Source organism: Platichthys flesus, chromosome 17 (genome assembly GCF_949316205.1).
Source record: "Platichthys flesus chromosome 17, fPlaFle2.1, whole genome shotgun sequence".
Lineage (NCBI taxonomy): Eukaryota > Metazoa > Chordata > Actinopteri > Pleuronectiformes > Pleuronectidae > Platichthys > Platichthys flesus.
In genome coordinates, this window is record NC_084961.1 from 14,437,677 (window position 1) to 14,460,013 (window position 22,337).

The 22,337-nt window shown below is 42.2% G+C and overlaps 1 protein-coding gene across 3 annotated transcripts in view; it reads left to right on the plus strand.

The window, feature by feature from the left end:
• fhod3a (formin homology 2 domain containing 3a) overlaps positions 1–22,337 on the plus strand; it is a 53,664-nt gene continuing 31,327 nt past the window's right edge. The window contains exons 1-3 of one of the 3 annotated variants that reach the window (XM_062410033.1): positions 1–525; positions 6,527–6,636; positions 10,730–10,797. In XM_062410033.1, the coding sequence (XP_062266017.1) occupies positions 361–525; positions 6,527–6,636; positions 10,730–10,797 (343 nt within the window). In that variant the 5' untranslated portion in view covers positions 1–360. The remainder of the gene's footprint in view (positions 526–6,526; positions 6,637–10,729; positions 10,798–22,337) is intronic. The other 2 variants (XM_062410032.1, XM_062410034.1) reach the window with 2 other exon arrangements.

The following is a 22,337-nucleotide window of genomic DNA, read 5'->3' on the forward strand; positions in this document are numbered from 1 at the left end:
CTGTCCCAAGCTGCGCTGATCCTTCACTCTCCGGCACAGAGCTGCAGTCAGTCCGCCTGCTGCTGCTGCCTCCTCCCGTCTCTTACCACCGGCCACCTGCCTCTCGGAGAATAACACCGCAGAGTGGAGGCGACACCGACCTACCATCACCGGCCCACTGTGCCACCGTCCTCCAGCCGTCCGCCGCCTCCAGTGTCCCGCAGGAGGGAGGGAGCCGGCTGAGCACAGGGCGCATACACACTTGGCGACCCGGGGTTTGTTGTCGTTACCAGGAGGGAGATTGGAGAGGGGGGAGGTCCAGGAGCGCGCAGCGGGTTCAGCTGCTCCGGCTCTGCGTCGCCCCAGTTGCATGGATGCGCCATGGCCACGCTTGTGTGCCGGGTTCAGTTTTTAGACGACACCGATCCGTTCAACAGCACCAACTTCCCCGAGCCGACCCGACCGCCGCTGTACACTTTCAGGGAGGACATCCCCCTCATCAACCAGTTAGCAGGGGTCCACCGGCTCCTCAGAGCCCCGCACAAGGTAGGACCTGTCCCAGCCCTCACTTCTGTTCCCTCAAACACTCACTTCACTTCATTTGTATCTGGATGTCAAAGCACTTTACACATATTCGAGAACTTAAGATTTAGAGAGAAACCAAACGTGGAAGAAACCTCTGGAACCAGACTCAGTGTGTACCTGCCTCGACTGGTGGAATATGTCATATATATCAATCATACAATTTGTAATATCTCATCATAAAACCACATGAAACCAATAAAATCCTACAGGAGTCATGTCATTCTAATAGAAACATATACCTTTGGGTTGATGTTTCCAATTTCTGTCAATACATTGGTTCAATGTGAGTGTGCTTTGCGATCTTCAAGGTTACTCTTTCCACCCCGAGCCTCCTTCAAGTAAACTTCCATACCCGCCATTCTCAGGCTATTTTGGGAACTCGTGCAAGCACAAGTGACTCGGGCTCTGCACTGACACAAGGCTGCAAATGTTTGCCTCAAATCCCGGAACTGACATCAAACATGACTTGTTTCAGACCAAATAATCCCACGCTGGCAGTGGCACACACTGACCCTGCTGAGTTGCCGCAGAGCAAGGATGCTGACCTTTGACTCCTGCTGTTGAATGAGAAATCGTCCCAAGTTTATTGCTGCATTGTTTTGAACCCTGCTTTGCATGTTACTGTGACAGGTGGTTGCAAAGGCATTACTGCAGCTATATCCTGCGTCGCCTCACTGTGCCCACAGGTGACGGCTGTAAAAGCCCAGGACTTAAAAGATGCTCCCGAACAGTAGATGTTTAAAATTCATTGGCTGAGTCAGATGCTGAGGATGGAAACCCGGGAAAGTGATGAAGAGGAAGAGATTGTTCAGTGTTTGAAAGAATCCAGAAAGAAAATAAACATTTATTTATAGGGCACTTTCAAACAGGTCATTACAAAGTGCATAAAGGACAAATAAAACCAAGAATAGGAAACAACATAGACAAGAAGCGAACCTATACAATGTGTTTTGAAATTAAACAGAGCAGATGATTTAACACATAATCTAAAATCAAAAATGGCAGATGACATTATACAAAATCAAAACTCAAAGACAACTTTGACTATGAAATATTCATTGCAGATACACCAGGGGGATGTACACAAAGTTTTGTCCCTCTGCACCATAGACTGTTTATAAACAGCTCTGCACACACCGTCCAGCACACAAACAGTAAAAAGTGACAGTTTCTATCTATCTTATAGGTGACAGCAAAAAAAAAACTAAATGTAATTTGGTAAAAGTATGTTTTAAAGGATGATCAATTAAAGAAAAACTGGCCTCATAGACAAGATTGAGTCAGACGCACAAACACACCCACAGAGGCCTTACAAGTAGAACAGATACTGCACGTGACCATATCTTTTATTCCTCAAGATGTTCCATTCAAGCTGGAAATTTGGACTTTTGAACAGGGTTGAAAGTTAGACGGAGAGAGAAAGAGAGTTCAGCTGCTGGCACAGAGCTCTGACAGCGAACTAGTGTTCAGCAGCAGAGTGGTTTTCCAGATCGAGTCAAGTCTCTCGCTGCCCCATCTTTTAAAAAGCCACAAAACAAATGAAAAATGGCCCACAGCACAGACACGCGTATGATTACAACCTATACAAGGACAGATGGCACAGCTTGTGTTCCTGTTTGCAATTTTGTCCACATCAGGAGGAGCGTCTGTGCGCGAAGGCCAAGGGATATTGCTCTTAGATTATAGGGATGAAAGTCGACTGTTTGCAAATTTGCCCAGTGGACTGTCAAGATCTAAATGACAGTGCTTAAAAGTCCTTAGTGTCATTATGTTATTGAAAAATATCAAAAGTCTTTGGTTTTGGACCATATGCCTTGATTATTTTGAGATAGTGATTCTCTCTTTTGTCTCAACCTTCTGCGATCTCCTCTGAGAAAAATGCCCACTGTATTATTATGTTGCGATGGTGGAGCTCTGTGTATGGCTGCACGTAAAGTATAGGTCACTTGTCCCAGAATTCCTGTGGCCGGGGCCCTGGATCCCTGCGACACTTTGTTCTCCTCACTTTTGGGTGCTGTGGTTTTCCTGACCTCTTCCTCCATGTCCTCCTCTTCCACCTCTCTTGAGCATGTACACACACACGCACACACACACACACACACACAATGTTAGGATGTGTTGCCAGGGCTAAATCAGTGCGCATGGGATGTGTCATTTTGTCCAAACTTGCAAAACAAAGCAGTTGCCTTTGGATTCCTATAAAAGATACAATCATTTTTTAGCCTTTCAAGCTTTTAAGAAATGAACCGTAAACAAAACTCAGATATAGACAACATATATTCGACAACAACTCACAATTCGGTTCCAACCTAGTAATATTACAAAATTCTGTCTGTCTGTATTTGGAGCTATCAGCCTGTGGCCAGTACGTCTGTGCCCCGGACGGATCATTTTGATAATCTGCTTATTTTTATTTCCCCATATCAAACTGACAGAGACAGAGCCAGGTGTGCTGATCTCTGTCATGCCAATAATATTCATATACTTACTTTCTTTTAATTAAAGCACAATCTTCTGTGTCACTGTCCTTGTACAAAAAGAGACTTAGAAATGTTCTACTGTTTAAACATTTGATTTGCAATAACAATAAGCTCTTTAAGATAATGTTATTCATCTGTATAAATTTGTCCCTCTCTGTATTTTATTTCTGTTATAGTGATATGTATCAAAGTTTCTCTTTACTTATAATGCAGAGCATGAATTCAAGATTTAGATTGTTTGCGTTTCAGTTTATTGTTGTATTTGGGTGTGGTTTTCATATAAGCCATTACCGGTTTCCACCACACCCCACGCGCATATAAACATTTCATCTATTTATGTTGTAAGAATGTTGTGTGAACTAAATTAAGCTAAACTAAACTAAGAAAATAATTTGAGCAAAGCTCAGACACCAGGTCTAAAAATGATAAATTACACTTGAACCCAGAAGCATCACCATAAGTCAAGCAGCTACAGTTGTACAAAGGAAAACTCCCATTCCCCCTCCAAAAAAACAACAAAGCCTAGACTTCACAGCTTAACTTTTATTTCATTACCAAAAGCTTCCCATTAAAGCAACACTGGGAGATTTAATGGCTGTGTAGAACACGCCCTCCCCCGCACTCTTCAAAGAGGCCGATCCTCCTCCATCTCCGATCCCGACACTCAAAAAAGGTTCTTAAAATCTCATCGTCCACGTTACGTAAGGGCATCGTAAACTGTCGTCCCACTGTGATCGCCAGCAGGCTCGGTGTTGTTTTAACGTGGACATAATTACTCCCCCTCACCACCACTTTTTTTCCCCTCCCTTTGCTTTGCTCTTCTGGGAGAAGTTGATTAAATGAGTGGAAAGTATACGAGCCACTCAAGTGTTTGCCGTGCCCGTCCCGGAGACTTGAGTGTGAAGGGGTTTGCGGTTCCTCCTGGAGCCGCCGCGGTCCGGGCTTTACGCAGCATGATCTGTTTTGTTATGTTACTACTCCTATTACCCAATCCAAGGGTTTTGCTAAAGAGACACCCTTTGCAGGGGGAGCTGTTTACATATTGAGTTTCAAAGTGGTCCGGGATCACCTCTTGCTGACCAAGCAGTATTTATACGAGTAATGTGCAATCATAAATTGGAGCAGCAGAAATAGGAGGTGGAGGTACTATAGGATGGGTCTGTTTTGGATGAGAATGCCGGAAGAGATAAATCCACTGACACGCTAAAAGGATGAGGGACATGGCGACATATGGGTGGAATACTGATGAAAACGCTGAATAACGCTGACAGATTGGGCACAGGAAGTGTTTTTGTCCTATTCCTGCAGTCAAAATCTGGGGAAGTGGGACAAGGCGTGATTAACACAACCCACTGTCCCCACCCGCCCTCTTCAAACCAGATCTAGCAAAACTCACATGCTTTGTTTGCACGAGAAGCTTGACTAAAAACAGTGATGTTGCACCTGGATTCAATAGCAGGTGAAACTTGGCTATGACTACAGAAACGGCCCTTAGTTGCACTAGAATCCTTGTTATTTCTCTTTTATGGGTTCAAATTTCTGGCCAGGCTAGCAACCGGGCAGGCAATGTTGGTCAGTCCAATACTTGTGGTGCAGAATGAATATCTCATCAACTACTTGATGGATATGCACAATGTATTGCACAGACAGTCATGATTCCACATGGAGTTTGGATCCCCTAACTTTTCCTCTCTGGGGGTTTGCCCTGTGTGTTTGGTATAAGATATCAGTCCTTTAAACATGCCTTTTTTTATCAGCAAAGTCCATGAATTGTTCTCTGAGAAATCAATTGAAATGTGGAAAAACACCCCATTTAAAATCCTGGATCCACATCTTGAGCCGGAGCTTTAACAACATTTAACGGGTTCTTCTCTGACCCATATTGCATCCTTCTACCAAGCGTCTTCATAATCCGTTCTGTAGTTTTTGTGTAATCCTGCTAAATATCAGAGAGACAAACAAACACAAACCAAAACATAAGCTCGTTGGTGGAAGTAAAGAAGAAGAGTCGTTCTGCAAAGTTCATCGGCAGTATCGAGCTGCTTAGATCCTCATTTGAAACACTTTGGGATATTCGGTTACACCCCCCACCCCAGCCCACCAATCCACTCCAAGGCCTCGAAACCCCCCACCCCTGAGCTCCTGTGTGCATGCTGCCTCAGAGCAGAGCAAATATAGCAGGGTTATATTTATGCTCTGAGTTCATCCGACAGTCCGTCTGGCTGTTTCCAAGTGAAAGGGAGGGACAGACAGACGAGCACCAGCGGGTCTTGTGATCTGTGGTCTTTGCCTGGCCAGCGAGTGTTGTCATGCAGCACAGGGTGGAAGGGTTTCGGCGGCTGGTGGTTTGGCGAATCACCAGAGGCCGGGCTTGATTAAAACCCACTTGTACTAGTAGGGCTCTGATCTTGTACAACAGCAGCTTTAACACTGGTTGCTTCGACATCATAACGTAACTTATTTTATGAAACTTCTCCCTGGGATGGCTGCTTGCACCTGCTATCAGCTTGTGACAGTGCCCATAAACATCCCTGTGGTGCGCAGATATATTACTGTGCACCTGGTCTCAGACTCAGCAGGGTTTCTCATTACACAGCGTAGTGGGTCAATTCTGACATAGGCCGCTCTGGAGTTTTACCCAAGATCACCTATCGCAGATGACCTGGGAGTAAGGTTGATCAGCTCTAGAGAGGTGAAAAACATTGATATATGATGACAGTGATTGACTAAAACCTGCTTTAGCTCCGTATTATACGTGATTTCAAAACATTTAAGTGTCATATTCCTCACAGCTGCTATTTAAATGTACTCAATCTGTCTTTCTTTCTTCACTTTCCCCCTCTGGTTTTAGTTTCATGTTCTCCAGCCTTTGTGGCAATGTTTCTAGTAGTTAAATCTCCTAACAGCTTTGTAATGGTAAAAGCAGAACCACACTGCATATGGTCCCTACCCCCCCACACACATGGACCACTGTACGTACTCTTGTTCAAACGCCTACCCTGTAAACTGGCCTAGTTTTACGGCCTGAAATTGTTTTTGTTTTTTTAAAAAGGGTGTGAATGTTGGGAGACATAGTGTGGGAGCATTAAAAAAGTGAGCCCAGAGACCATTGTACATCACAGCCAGGGAAATTTCACATGCCACCTTGGGTGTCCAAGTTCCTACTCAATGTTTTTTTCCATCCCTAATGTATTTTTTTACTGTACATAACTATTTATTTACATTCCACTTTAAATACGCACAATACTTTACTGCCTTCTGGTTAGATGCTAAACTGCATTTCGTTGTATAAGTACTTTTACTGTGCATGACAATAGAGTTAAATCTAAATCTAATCTAAATGCCAATTTTAAGTGGGGGCAACTGCAGCTGTAGTGCTTCTCTCTTTGTGTTTTTCAGTTTGGTTTAATTCAATATCAGGCCTACTTCATTCATTTAAAACATTTGGATTAAAAAAAATATGTATTTCTCCCTCTCCACAGCTTGATGACTGTACGTTGCAGCTCTCTCACAATGGCACCTATCTGGATCTGGAGTCCTCTCTGGCTGAGCAAAGGGACGAGCTGGAGGGATTTCAGCAGGACGACACAGGGTGAGAGTGACTCCCATTCAGAATCTCTGGCGCAACCCCACACGCCCCTAAAAAAAACACTCGCACACTTCCACTCGTCGCCGTCAAAACACCTTGAATCATTTAAGTGTTGAGTCCCCTCGCCTCTTCTCTCCCTCAAACACACACTCATTTCTCTGAGCTTCTCCATTCTTATGAAATGGGGAAGAATCACAAGCCGCTGGATATGGATTTCTTGGAAGCGCAAGTTCACGGAAAGTATGAAGCCCTTTGGAAAGCGAGACAGATGTGCCCTCCCTTCCACAGCAACAGCTCCCCGCTCTGAACTGTACTCTGATAATACTTGTTATTCTGGTCGTCTTTGTGACAAGAGTTTCATAGTTCACAAACCTGTCAACTCTGGATGCTTGAGGACACAGCACGACCACTTTCTTACAGTACTGCTGAGAATCATTTTCGGTCTCTCACATATCTGCTGTCTCTCTTTGGGTCAACAGCAGAAAAGGAAAATTGTATCCAGCTCAGGATTTCCCACAGAAACTTTTGTAGCAGAAGTGATGAGCCAGCTGGAACCTGACATATCATGTCTTGTCATCAATTTACTAGATTTAGGCCGCAACAATAGCAATATGTTATAAGCTGTGCGAAGTAGAACCTTAGTGTTGACAGGTGTATGATAATTATCAATTTTTATAATGAATTATAATTAATTAAAAAACAAAAAATTATCCAGCTTGATTAGTAGCTGATTTATAGGTTGATTGTTGATTGTATGTCAACTGTCGTTATCTGAGACTGCTTATAAAGATGGACCACATGACTGCTAAGTCGGATTTCTGATTGGTCGAGCACATGGCTACATGCCCCAATCACTACTTTGTTGACTGTGGCTTCTAATGTACAAGATGGCAATGTTCTTATCTGGGATATTTTGGCTTCATTTATGGATTGTGAGGAAAACGGAGTTGTGTCATCCATCTTTATGTACAGTTTATATGTTAGTGAATAACGTCGAACTGACCCTTTAAATTCAATCATTATCTACTCACAACTATGCCAATGAAGAGGTAGGGGAAGTGTTTAAATCTGCAAACCACTTTTGGAGTTTCAGGGGTAAACAGCGTTGCAGCCAAATCCTAAATAATTGAAGTAAATGGGGACTATGTGTTTAAGCGTACAAAAAGGAATGCCTCCGTACTGTTCCTGTGTTGTCATCCAAGTGTTCGTAACTCCGACATTCAAATTTGACTTGAAACAGCGTAATAAACATCGTGTTTTTACCCTAAATGTCCTATGATATCCTCCTGCTTGGAGCCGCGTTTCGCGAGCACACACAAGCTAGCTTATGCGTTGAAGTCAAATTTGAATGTCGGGGCTTACAAAAACTTGGATGACACCACACGATGTGTATGGAGCCATTTTCATTTTTTTTTTTAATGTTCGAATATGGTGTCCCCTGTTACTTCAACTATATTGGATTTGGCTGCAACGCTGTTTACCCCTGAGACTCCAAAAGTGTTGTGTGTCGTCAAACATTACACACAGCCCTCCATTGAAATAATGGTAAGAAGATTATGACTGAATTAAAAATTTCCAGTAATTAATCCCTTTAATTTCTGTCACCTTCTGTAGCACTATGGCTAGCCACCCCATTTCTAGCTAGCAAGCAATTTTAGCCAGTTAGCTTGTTTTTTAAAATCTTTTCATATGTACGTTTTACTAGCCAGTAAGCTAGCTGAATTGGCAAATCATACATAGCAAGTAGACCAAATACATTTTAACTAATGTTAACAAGTTAACAAAATATAGCCTGGGTACAAGTTTTCTGATAACTTCTCGTTGTTTAACACTGAGCCATGTGTTACTTAGCTAACCGGGTGTGAATTTTAGTTAATTAGCTTCATAATAAATAATTGAAAAACATAGTGTGACATTATTAACATTGTAGTTTATAGTGCGAGAAGCTAGAGTAACTGTACTAAACGGTCCTGTTGAGTTTAACTAGGTCACAACTACTCAGTTCTCAGGTACTGCCTCCAACACAATGCAGTATTGTGTTACCTGAAATCACTTTGTGTGCACACAGCAGTGTCATGTAGAGCCCCGAGAACAGAGAGTGCAGCTGTTAAGTGGCTGCATATGTCTGTGATGGTGTGTGTGTGGTATGTTGATGTGTTTGGAGACTGGGGGCCACTAGAATGATAAGTGATGGCGGACCAACAGAACTGCTTGTTCTCTGTGTCTGATTGAGCTTGTTTCCATGGGCACGATTATTTGTGGGTCCGTGTGCATGTGTGTGTGTCTTTGTTGTGCCTGGTGAGACTTTTGACAAATGATGGACAGGTTAATTGTGTGTGTTTGTGTTTCGGGGTGGCTGAGACCCTGTGGAACTGGTTGAGTTGGACGTGCCTGTCTGTCATCCTATCAGACAGAAGCTCTTAGCGAGGTCACACTGTACTGGCAGCAGGAAGTGATTCATACGTTGGGTTGGGTTTGAACCCTTACCAGAGCAAAGAGAGGCTAAGGATGGATCCTTCTTACCAAGCCTGTTCTGTCCTCCCTCTCATATTATTTATATTGTATCTTAAATTAATGAAATGATCACACCTAATACCTCAGCCCCACACCCTCACCACAGGCTGTTTTTGACAGCTGCTGATGTAATTATAGAATTATAGCTAGAATCTCCGTTCTTTTTATGTTTTCCGGCTTCCTGCCACAGTCCAAAGGCATTGGATGAGATGTAGCCTCTAATTTGATAAAGTGAATCTGTAAATGCTTTTTTATTTCTGTATGCTATTGGCCCTGTGATTCGCTGGCGACCTGTCCAGGGTGCACCCCCCTGTAACCCAATGTCAGCAGGGCTCCAGCTACCCTGTAACCTTCAAAGGATAAGTAGTATCGATAACGGATGGATGGATTTTCTAGTTTTTTACTGACAACCAGGAATTAGAAAACTGAATCTTGCCTTTCACTATAAAGAGAGCAGGAGTCTGATAAACATCACATTGGTATGGACATAATTTCACTCCGAATTTACGTTCCCACAAATCAAAAATGTGTTGAGATTCCAGCTGTGGCTGGACACTGCTCGCCACAGCCGACAGTAAACAAAGTCCTCTGGGGACAGTACAGCTCAGTCTGCCTCCACTGTAGGAGGATGGTGTCAAAACTGCTGTAGATTATGCTTTCTTTTTTTGTCCCTCCAGATATAGAGGGATATGTTCACCCACTCTCTTTGTTTACAAGTCTAGATTTTCTCCTACGTCCACTTTTACTCTATGTGCATTTTTGCTTTAACTGTCCTCCTCAAACAATACATGATCAGACTGGTAGGGAAAACAAATTTCTCCTACCATCAAATTTCAAGGACCTCAACAGATCTAGTTAACATGTTGCTCAATTTCCAAGCAACGCTGATAACAGAGCACAACAGGATTACATGAGGCCAGCTGTTCTCTTGTTTGGGTGCGTGTTATCCTTACTACATGTTATGCATAACGAGTATCTTCCAACCGTGTGTGTTATCAGAGTATTTTGGGCTGGATGCTATCAGCCTGTTAGTGATGGGAGCTCCTATAGATCGGATGATAAGGGCTGAGGTTAGAAGAGAGTTTCACTCAAAATACCATCATACTCTCCGCTCTTGTGCACTCATTTTGTTTTTCCACTGGAATTTACGGTGTGTATGAATATGTGCTCATTGGCATGATGGTTTGCAGAGGTGTATCAATGTGTGTTTAGTGTGTTGTGTCTGCTTGGGCAGTTCTGCTGTCTAAATCCTCAAGGCTCAGATGTGTATCACTATAGGGGTACCAATCTAATGCAGGCCACCATTTGTTTTCACCATTCCCGTCATGCCAGCAAGTTTGCGCCATAAAAAGGTCCATCATAACAAACCCTTGTGTCAAATTTTTTTTCACACAAGTGACAAAATCTGTTTGCTAAAGCCACGGAAATTACACTTGATTCCTGAAACGAAACAATCGCTTTGGCCTTAGGTGAAATTGTTAAATTCACTCAGCTACTTTCATGAAAATGTTTTTGAAGAAAATGTAACTTTTGAATCCCCTTTGTCATTCCTCTCTTTCTCTCCCATCTCTCTGTCGCTTAGGGCCAGAGGGAAGAAGCACAGTGTTATTCTACGGACCCAGCTGACAGTCCGTGTGCACTCCTGCATCGGTGAGTGCATGTTAGACATGTTTATGTGTGCTTGAAAAAATGTTTCTCCCTGGGAACACACACACACACACACACACATAGTTTGACAAATCAGAAAGTACCAGTACACACTGTACCGAATGTTCAAATGGCTGTCCAGGGGTTTACATATGGTACATACTGGGGTCAGACCTTCAACACAGATCCATCAAATGTTTTTAATCATGACACCACAGCATGTTTATATCTCTGTCATATAACCTTACACAATTAAACATGCTTTATGATGGGAAAACCGACAACCAAATCTCCCTTGTATTCCAAGTGGAGTATTATGGCCATGTTGTCGTTGTGAAACTTATACTGAAGTATAACTTTTTTTCCATAAACCTCATTTTAACACAGTGGATAGGCTGATCATCTAACATTCCCCTCTAAAATGACAAGTGGTCTAAAATTCAACTTGATATTTTTTAAATATTTGACTTTTTCATATAAAATTTTATACTTTTTTCTCTTTAGGCGGTCCTAATATTCTATAGCCTTAGGTAGATTAATGACCCCCAAACCAAAGATAACCTCTAAATCTGTAGAGTTTTCCCATTGGCATATATTCATTAAAGTGGAAAGAGTTCACTAACTCTGTCCCCTGGTCTAGCTTGAAATAGCTCTGCAACTAACATTGATTGTTCTGAATTTGGTACAAAAATCCATGTCCCCCGCGGGACCAATTGTAATAACATCATGGTACTTTAAATACTCATGTGGCACGGTCATCACATCAAAGTTTCTCTCTGGTTTATGACCAAAAACCAGGATAAGCTAAGATGGTGAGCACACAGTCTGTTTCTTAGTCTCCCTTTCCTTTGAGTCAGTGCTCCTCATTCCTTTCCTCCGTGACTATAGTCTGCATGGTTAACATTCTCCATGCCAGTGATAGCAGTGCTAATTCTGGATCCTTGAATTAGTGACCCTCATTCGTTGAGAACGTGATGAGGTGAAAGGTCACCCTGAGTGGGGCTGAGGGTGTTAAGGAGAGAAAATATATATATATATATATATAATATATGTGAATATATAAATACTTATATGTATATTGTGTGTGATAATAATAGAAAGTCTACATGCATGCCACTAATGGGTCTGCCAACAGGTAATTTTATATATTACGTATTTGCTTGTCTCTACTATTTTAAAACCGAGGTTCCTATGAGGGCATATATTGAAGGCTGCATTATCACAACACGAGATGCATTTCCTATCAAATGGCACGAGTGACATATTGCCCTGGGCCAAAGCGTAATTATTTTGCTCACTATAATGACCGCACTCTGTATTGACCAGTAGGCATGGCACAGATTCACGGCAGCCATCCGATCGGGAACGAAGCTGATATTCTGGAGCAAGCAGGTTGTAATACAGCTGCATTAAACAGATGTATAATCAGACAGCTTGAGTTAGTCCAAGAGAGGCATTTCCTTCAGAGAAACCACCCCCCTCTCAGTTGCTGCTGCTGCAGTGAGTCGGTTCAGCTGTCCACTCATCGAGCCCTTTATCGCTCTGTAATCCTGAGGAGACTTGACCTTCAAATCGCCTGAGTAATGATCAGCGTACTATCCACTAAATGAAAAGTCTGTCCCAATCAAGTATAAAGATTAAGGATCAAGGATCTACGATTTACAAGATGGTCTGTGGAGGATCACATGTTTGAACTAAGTATACAACGTAGATCGCTAATGATGTCACATGATGCTTAATGTTTACTATCTATTATTAAAGCAAAAGAAAGGATCAATTCCTTACAGATTATCCTAATCTACGGCCTTGATCAGGAAAGATCAGGATTTGATTGTATTAGGGTCAAATATTAGGAAGATCTTAAGGTTTCCGTCCTTCTTCAGATGTCTATTGATCTTATTTATGGCCACTAATAGAAACACTGCTTTGTTTGGCATTTCTTGGCACGACTAATGCCGTGTCAGATTTTTGGCTGTATATGCCCCTTACGACAACTGCCAGGTTGTTCCATATTCGAGGTCAGTCTGGTCATCTGCCCAAATGATCGTGTAGCGTGAGGCCTTTACAGAGATAATCTTAATGTAACTGATTGGATCTGAGTGTCCCAGATTTCCAACCGTAAATCTTTAACATGTTTGGTATTCACTGCTTGAAATCCAGTAGGGTGAAATCAGCAGAAATGGAACATTGAGTTGAAACCCTAACAAGAGTGAGCTGAGTTTAAGGCATCACTGAGACAGTGATCAGTAAGGATACAAAATGTATCTGCATAGAATTGGAAGAGAAAGTAAATTATTGCATTTCTAATGATCAAAATAGAATTAGCTTGTAGCAGCAGCTACCTGTTTAAGACTAAGAATACAACTTTATTCCCAAGTCACCTCCAGCTTATGTTCCAGAATGTATCAGCCAATTTTGCAAAACATTGTATACACACCAAACGTGCAACTAGCTGTCCATCACCTCCATTTGTTTTGCACTGGAGTCGTGTTTGATCATGATCAATTCTGTGAAATCCCAAGTCCATCTCGAAATTGTCCCTTTGGAAATGTCAATAGTGTAAATGCCAAGACTGTTGTCCTGTGTATTGACTTAATCGTCGCACTTTGATGATCCAGCACTTACTGCATAATTCCCACTGTAAGACTTGGGTATTAATGTTGTCCTGAGTATCCTCAGCTTTAGGTTGAGTAAGGTTTTGCCTGACCCTCATCATTTGAATTTGTTCTTTTGTCTTTCAAAATCTGCTTGTGTGGCCTCTCTCACTCCCATATTAACACACCCTCTCTCAGTCGATCCCGTGTTCAGCAGTCTTGTCAGATCAGAACCGTTTTTAACTGTTTTAGGGTTAATTTTAGCATTGCAGCCATAGACTGTATATAGGGCTGCAGTCCACTCGCTGTGGACGGTGGCTGATGGGTGAAAGGAGGTGCTAGGGGTAAAGTGGAGGTAATATCTTTAGAATGTGTTGACAGCACAGAAACATAGGAGAAAGGCAGCGCAGGGCTGAACCTCCAGTTGCTAAATGTGTTACAGGAAGTAAGGGGTGCCAAAGGGGTCATTTGAAGAAGACAGGAGAACTGGAAGGAATAATGTTGATAGGTTTTACAGAAATGATTTGAATGTTTTCTTGTGGCCCTATATTTATTTCTAAAGCTATAATCAACCAGATTTATATTCAACAAGACTAGCAGTTCCCCTTACACCCCATAATATGTGTAAAGTCTCAATGTTATTCCTTTGTTAGTGAGGTGGATTTAATCCTTGCTATTATGTGGCTGCATCTGACTTAGTGAACAGAGCAATCATCTGCTTATTGTCTTATACCAGTGGCTCCTAAACGTTTTACAGTCCGGTAGCCCTTCAGACATTAAATCTCCAGCTACGTACCCCCCCTTTTTTTTTTCATGTTTGTAACCGCCGCCACCTCACCCCCCCCCCCCCCCCGCGTACGCACATATACAGCCTATAACACTTCCTCGTTTTGCGTGGCAGTTGTAGTTTATTCTGCCGTGAAGCCAACTCTCTTAGCCGCATCTGGAAACTTCATCTCCCATGATGCAGCGCGGCTCGTCTTAAACCACTAGCTGGTGTTCTCGGTGCACGCAGTTGGGTCCTCTGCGGGATTTGCATTTGCGTACATTCTCCGCGTACCCCCTGAACCACTTCGCGTACCAGTTTGGGAACCAATGTGTTAGACAGTTATTTTACGACATGGCTTAGTGTCATTAAAGTGTCAAAAATGTAAATGGTAGATCCTCTTGGGAGCATGAATGTGGATCTTGGCTTTTGGCAGTATGGTTAATGTTTCCTGAGGAAATGTCAAAGGGTCACCCACAACAGATTCTAGCAACATATAAGATACAGACCTGTTCACTCTGGCTCCAAGTTATTTCATCAGCGTGAGATGGAAGCACCCATAGCAGGGATATTTTGGGTTTGGCACAGTAGAAAGAAGATGTGCATCGCCCATTTTAATAAACAGTCAATGTTTTATAAGAACAAATCTTTGATCATACAAGTGACGTCAGCTCTAGCTATGTTGTACCTAGTGTTTTTTTTATGATCTTCTTTACCTTGTTTATCTGCTCTACATTTGACATAAAAACAAAATACAAAACATGTCTAAAGAATAAATTAAAATGTAGAAATGATGAAAGCACATATAAAACTTACAGTCTGAGTACAAACTTCATCTTCTTTCAATTGCAAACGGGCTTTATATACAAGTAACTGTGACAGAAAGTTTCCAGGATCCAGAAAGTGTTTTTTCTTTCCATGTGTCTCATTTCCCAGCCTCTCCTCAAGTGAAAGGGTATGCGGTAATTAAATACAGTTTAAGTTATCAAATAAGCAGAGGCTATGCTATTTGACAGGTAAAGCTCCCTGTAATGAGTGGTACAGCAGGTGAAACAAAAGAGCTGGAGTGCAGAACAAAAGAGCTTGCATGTGTTTTGGAGCACGTTCAATCCGTTGGCAGTGAGCTGTGGATTTTAGCTTTTTTTTCCCCACTCAAAACGAAAGAAACCCAAAAAGAACTGGCCTCTGCCCTGCTGGAGTTCTGCTCCCCAATTATCCATCTCTAACCACCCCCTGCAGTATAGTGAAGGAGAGGCGGGAGCTGGAGGGTGAGGTGAACTAAAGGTTGACTCTCTTTAATTTTGTCTGGTTGTGTTTTTACATAACAAATTAGCATCATGTTGAAAATGTTTCATCTGTCTTCGCTCGTCTGTCCATCCAACCTCATCCCTCCCTTTCAGCACAGGATTCTCAACTCACAAAATACGTCTGTCCTCACACCACGTTTACAAAAGAAGAGTTATGGTAATTGTATTTATACATTGTAATGATATATTTTGAGGATTTGAGGGAATCAGGGATTTGAGGGATTCAGGTTGAACAGATCAAAATCTCTGTAAATATAAGCTTAAACTGACATGGTGGTCTTGAGTGACAAAGCTGCAATCAGCGCTCGATGTTGCTTTACCAGCGAGGCTGCAGTGGTAGTCACAGTATTCTGGGCCTGAGATGCCTCAGAATGAAATGACCACAGCTGGTTTTAACAGCGATTTACTGTGGTGCTGTTCCCCCCGCTGTGGGAGATAAGGCCTGGTAATGGCATGGTGTGACAGGGAGATAATGCTCAGTGGGTAATGGGTAAGCTGCGAGGGGGCAGTGGTGTACAGTTGAACATCTGTGGCTGTGCAGTCATAAAACTCCAGACCCATTATATGGTTTTACTAAAACGCTGTCCTTTAGCATCTGTGCTACCCTTCCCCAACATGCCCCTAACTACTTTTCAATCTGGCACCATTTCCATTGCTACTTCATCCTTTTTTTTTTTTTACTTTGCCCTACATTGTCCATTTGTCCCTATTTCTGTTTTTCAACACGTCCCGATTGATTACACGCAAACACTCTGCACTTCTGTTGTTTAACCCCCTGCATTTCAGTCTTTTCCTGGCCTGCATGCTTTGCTCTCTAAATCTATATTTACTCCACTCAGCATCACTTACTGTTCCTAACACTTTGTTCTCGTCGACACCTGTGGCTTCAGCTCAAGGAGCTGTCGCTTTATGATTTGTGTGTTTGCTCGGTGTGAGTCAACAAGGACATTTTTCTGTGCTTATGAATAGCGATTCCCGATGCCAACTCCGATAGCTGGACTTTGCGCATCGGCTTATACCGAGTACTGATGCGATACCATATATTTAAGAAAATAACAACTCATACAACGTAGTATAACAGCTGTATGCTACTGACTGTGTATGGAAGTGATGATTTCCATCATTGTTGTATGGCTCAGGTTAAATCTTATGAGAAAAAAATACAGAGAATAAATAACATGGAACAGACTTTTCTTGTGTGACCTTCATAACTGAAAAATAACACAAAAACATAAATCAAGGAATACAAAACAATGAACACAACACTAGTATTTTGGGCATCTGTCTTACTTCGAGTTGTCTTCGTCGGGTTCATCACGTCATTTTTATTGCGGTTTCCGATGTTTGGTGCTGTAGTTTGTCCTTTTTGGCCGTTGGCCATCATATGAACTCCTTGCACTCGTTCACATGATGGTTCTTTAAATGCTTTATGAGATTTCTACTGTTGTAATTGGGAACAGCAGTGCCACCCTTTAAAACTGAAATCTTGCATCTGGTAGATTTAGTTGTTTGCGTGAAATATTACCAAATTGCTGACATATTAGTTATCTCTGGCTAACACTACACTGACAGGAAATCGCTTCTCCTTAGCCAATCTAAAAACAGTTCACATGTGTTTATGTATGTGTTTGTTCTCATGATCTGAGCATTACCTTAGGTCCAAAAAGAAGGCAACCTTCTCGGTTCTCATCTGTATTCAGCAGAGAGAAAGTGTTTTCTCTCTACCCACACCAGTAGCTGAGACCCTGAGGAGACACTGAGAGCATCGCGCCCACATGAGTCATGCCTTACTTAATGCTGTGGGAGATGGAGAGATCATCTGATGAGCCATTAGGGATGGAGGTGTAGAGCAGCAGAAGGGGAGGAATAACATGCCTGTAACATGCATCTATGTTGAAGCTGTTCTCCATTCCCACTGCTGTAGTGTTTCTCCAACCTGTGTTTTAACTATAAATAACTTGCAGCTGTAGATCATGTTGGGTGAAAGGGACCCTAGGCTAAAAAAAAGTTGATCTGGTTTCTGTTGCAGTTTGCTATAAGCAGAGAGTAATAACAAGTATTCACACTGGACATCAGGCTCAGCCATCTGGCTCCACATTTCCATATTATGTGATTATTTCTGTCTTTTATTGCTTCATAATCCTGTTGCATGATGTGTGTCTCCATTGTTGCTGTTATCAGTTGCTGTGTTGTGGCGGCTCCTGTGTATATGTCACAGTGTTGTGCTTACTGTGGATGTGGCAGGGTTTTCCCTGGGCTCTTTTATGCTGACAAACATCAGCAGACCAACTGTTGTGCTGTGGCACCACTCACTGCGGTCTGGGCTTCTTTTCTTTCTTTCCCAAGTCTCAGAGTGCTTGCTGGAAGAAAGTAAGAAATATACAGTATGCCTACGTGTGTGTGTGTGTGTGTTTGCCTGTGCACACGTGTGAGTCTGGGCTTGTTCATACATGCACCCAAATGTGTCTGCACAAAACCTCAGGCTGGTCTGTTTTAATCATTTTGAGGCGATTACATAATGCAATAAAACATTACAAGTACCACAAGCTAAACATCCAGCGCACTCACTGGAGAATCTGCAGGCTTGGCGTCTTACTCGGCCATGGGCTTTTGGAGATGATGGGTTTAGGGAATGTGGGACTGTGTGGAGAGAGATGGGGAGAGGGCCGGTTTCCAGGGAAATGGTAAATCACTTAGGGAAGGAAGCACAAGGGGAAAACAAAGCGGGAGGAAATGCACCTGCCAGACAGAGCAGCAGCAGCAGTTGGCAAGTAGATCCTCGGGCTATGTCATAGCTCTGTGGTCTGCTGACTTCCAGGTGAGAACAGAAAGTAGAGAAAGTTATGCCAGGGGTGTTACAGTTACAGCTGCTGCTTTCTTTCAACAACAACAACAACACAAGCTGAGGTTCTTTTACACTATATTGTGCATTCTCAAAATATATTGATATAAAAGATTCACACACACAAACACACAAACATTCACTCACACACTTACACGTTTGTCCTTCTATCTTAGTGAGGACATATTTAATTCCTTGGCCCCTTAACCTAACCTTAACCATCAAAACTAAATGCGAACCCTAACCCAAACCTAAGACCAATGAAAAATGTAAGACCGGTCAAAATGTCCTAATTTCCCCAAAATGTCCTCACTTTGTAGGGTCAATGCTTAAAATGGCCCTCACAAAGATATTAAGGAATCCCCCTAAACACACACAAACAAGTGTATCAAGATATCGAGTAAGTGTGGTATGAATCAGAGCGTGAATTCACTGTGCTATAATCCACTCAGCAAGCAGCACATATCCTCCAATATCCTCTGTGTTTGCTCACTTTGGCTCCTGTTAGTCCTGCTCTGGTTTCTCTGTCTGTTTCTACTGTGTTTGTCTTTCTCACTCTTTCTGCGCCTTTCTTTTCTCGCTTTTATGCCTCTCTTCCTCTCTCTTATTGGCTCGCCTTCGTTTTTCTATAAACCCAATCCAGCCAATTTATTTAGATGACGGTTTATAAAAGTTCGCTGCCTGATCAAACCCACAAATTAAGGTTTTAGATACTGTAATCTGATTGAGATAATTGTTTGACTTGTCATAATTGCACTCAATGTTCAGGACAATTTCTCAAATTAATTAATTAATTAAATCTCTCTCTCTCTCTCTCATTTCATTCACACATTCTTTCATTTTCAAGTCTTATTTCTGTCATTCACCGCCGCTGCACATGCCCAGTGAATCAATTAACAATGACACAGACATCAAGAATGAGACACACAGGCTGACAGTCAGTGAGTGAGTGTGTGAGAGAGACAGGAGGATAAAGGGTGGGGAGGGGGGCAAGGGAAAACACAGAATGCTTGTTTCACACGTGCACAGTTGAATTTGGGCTTGAACACTGATATATTTCCCACAATCAACTTTTGTTTCAGGCTCCATGCTGCAGAAAATCAGGTCACACTTTATAAAAATGCACCATCACAGATCAAATGCAATTACACAACAACTGTGATGCACTGAAAGCAACGTCAGCAGTTGAACAATAGATTCATTTCTTAATACGTTTGAGTTTTACAGTCTAAGTAAACACACACGATTTAGATTTTAGCAAATTGCGGGTTTAGAGCTTACAATATAGGGACTGGAAACGGGCAGGCAAAGCAACCAATCAACACCTGTAGGAATCACTCACATTATATATTATTTGTTTAATTCATTTAAAATCCAAAGTGTACCCATGACTCGTCATGGTTTAATAGTAGTTATGTGCCAGACTATTTTTGGTAGTTTGCAGAATATTGCTGCTCACTCTGTCTGGTTTAGGAAATTTCATTAAATATAATGTGTTATTTAGTGAGCTTTAGAGGTGCTGACAGACAGAGCCATGCAAGCAGTTTTCCTCTGTTTTCAGTCATTATGCTAAGCTAAACAAATAGCTGCTTTTAAGTATAATATCCAATATATTGAAATACTTATGTGAGTATGTAATGCTTCATCACTGTCTCGCTGGATACCGAAACCAACCACCTAAAGATGTCTTTTTGTGTCTATGAGTGGGAGACTATGGAGCGACTGCGACGGCAGAGGGTATATTTATGTTTGTGTTGTGGGTTTATTCTTGTGTGTGTGTGGATGCGCCTGTCCGTGTATGTGCTTTTGGACAAATGTGCATGTGAAGGGCACAGGGTATTCTGGTCTTAGCATGTGGTGTGGCATAGTGTATCTGTGAGTGTGTATGTGTGTGTGTTCCGGGTAGTCCGCAAAACTTAAGTCATTAATTTTCAAGGTTAAGTTTAGGTTAATGGTTAAGATGAGGTTTGGTTTAGGTTAAAGTTAAAGTTAGGTTTAGATTTTTGTTGGAGATTAAGGGTGGAGTAGGTCCTTAGTAAATCTATGACAAGCCAACATAATGTCTTTGGAAGTCAAGGAGACACAACTCTGTGTGCGTGTGCGCGTGTGCTATAGTGAGTTGCCTTACTGATGTCATCTGCTTCCGAGCTTCTTTCACATCTGATGTCCTTCAGTATTCAAGGTTACAGTCTGGAGATGTTTTAAATGTCTGTGTGTGTGTGTGTGTAGGTATGTATTATGTAGTATATATAAGTGTGCTACCAATAAAATATAGCAGCCATTTGTTTCTACAAGACTGGATTTATGGGAAACATAAAAAAGTTTGTTTTCCTTCACTTCCAAGTGTTTCCATTCAAACATACTTTGTGTGTGTACATGTGTGTGTCACTGCTGAGTTTAGTGTAATCTCCGTCTAGGTCCGTTGCCATTCTCTAAATCTCACGAATCCCACAGTAAAACCTTGGAGGTCTCACTCTCCCTTTCTGTCTCTCTTCCCCTCTCTCTCACACACACACACAAACACACACACTTAGCTCACGGGGCCTCTATCGTCATCCGTACCATCAGCAGCCTCCAGTGCTGCTCGTACTGTACGCCAAGACCAACACACAAAAAATAGACAGTCGCAAAATAACAGAGTTGTCCTCAGCAGTCTGGCCCTCGCCGCCTGCCAACTTTTCCTTTTCACTTCACTTGACATGAGACTGAAGTCTTGCATTATTGTCCAAACTGTATCAGCGTCTGACAGATTGATAGAGTATTTATTCTAAGTACAGATTAATGGACATGGCACTCCACAGAGGTGTGCACACAAGAAGTAAATACCACCCAGCGGCTTTGCACATTGGTGCTGAGACGAAATGCAAACTCTTACAGAGAAACATCACTTGCAAAAGATCAATATTAAGGCATCGTGGAATTTTACAATGAGTTGTCTCAAAATAATGAAAACAAATATGCCAATGTTCTCCAAAGAAAAACTGGAAACTAAGAAAATTTGTAATTCCCATGAAATTACATTGCAATGGCTGAAATTGTATCGACCACTTGACTCGTTCTTCATTGACTGAATATAAAGTCAGGACAGCAAAGACGCACACACACACACACGCAGTGCACCGCCTGACCTGAACAGAGCTTGAACCCACGCAGTATCTAGTGGTGTTACACTTTGCTTGATACCCAACACTCCTATATTTAGCGTGATACCAGTGCACTGAGGGAAAAGACTTCCTGGGATTAAACCATGCACTCCAGTGTGCCAGTGTTCTGGTTCACCCAAGACCCAGTTTGAAAGACATATGACTGATTGGCCCAGACAGCCGCGTGGGGGCTTTTTTAGAGGGGTGCCATGAAATCCTCCAGAAACACGAGTCAGCAGTTATATCTGGGCTTAAATTCAGGACCACCAGCTGTGACCCGCCCCTTTCTCGCCTGGCACACAAACAGTTGCACCTTCCTGAATAATATTACCCTTGGTCGACCTCAGTCTTTTTTTATCCTTAAATATCCTGCGACCTAATAAAAGGAATGACGCTAAAATCATCAAAGCACTGAGAATTCATCACCATGAAAAGACAACGTGCATAGATGTGATCTCTATGTTAGCCTGAGTCAGCTAACCTTCCTGAATCACCACAGTCCCAGTGGGTCCACAGTCACACAATGTGGCAGGTCCACATCGACTGTGCCGCAGATTAAAGGTCTGACATGACTCAGGGCAGCTCATATATTTAACTATCGTCTTTTCAAACTTAAAATAATGCATTTCTGCATGTTGTGGAAAACCTGAACTCGGCAAAGTAGACATTTTACACATCATGCATCCATAACTGAACATCAAACAATAACTGCAGCCAATGCAAACACATACATTTTTGCACAAAGGTAGGTTAGCACAATCATTTGCAGAAAACAAGCCCAGATAGCTTTGGGAATTTTAAAGCTACAGTCCACAACTTAATTAAATTTGTCTCAGCAATTGCACATATTGTGGATTAGTCTTAAGCTTTGTTTCAACAGGTCAAAAGATT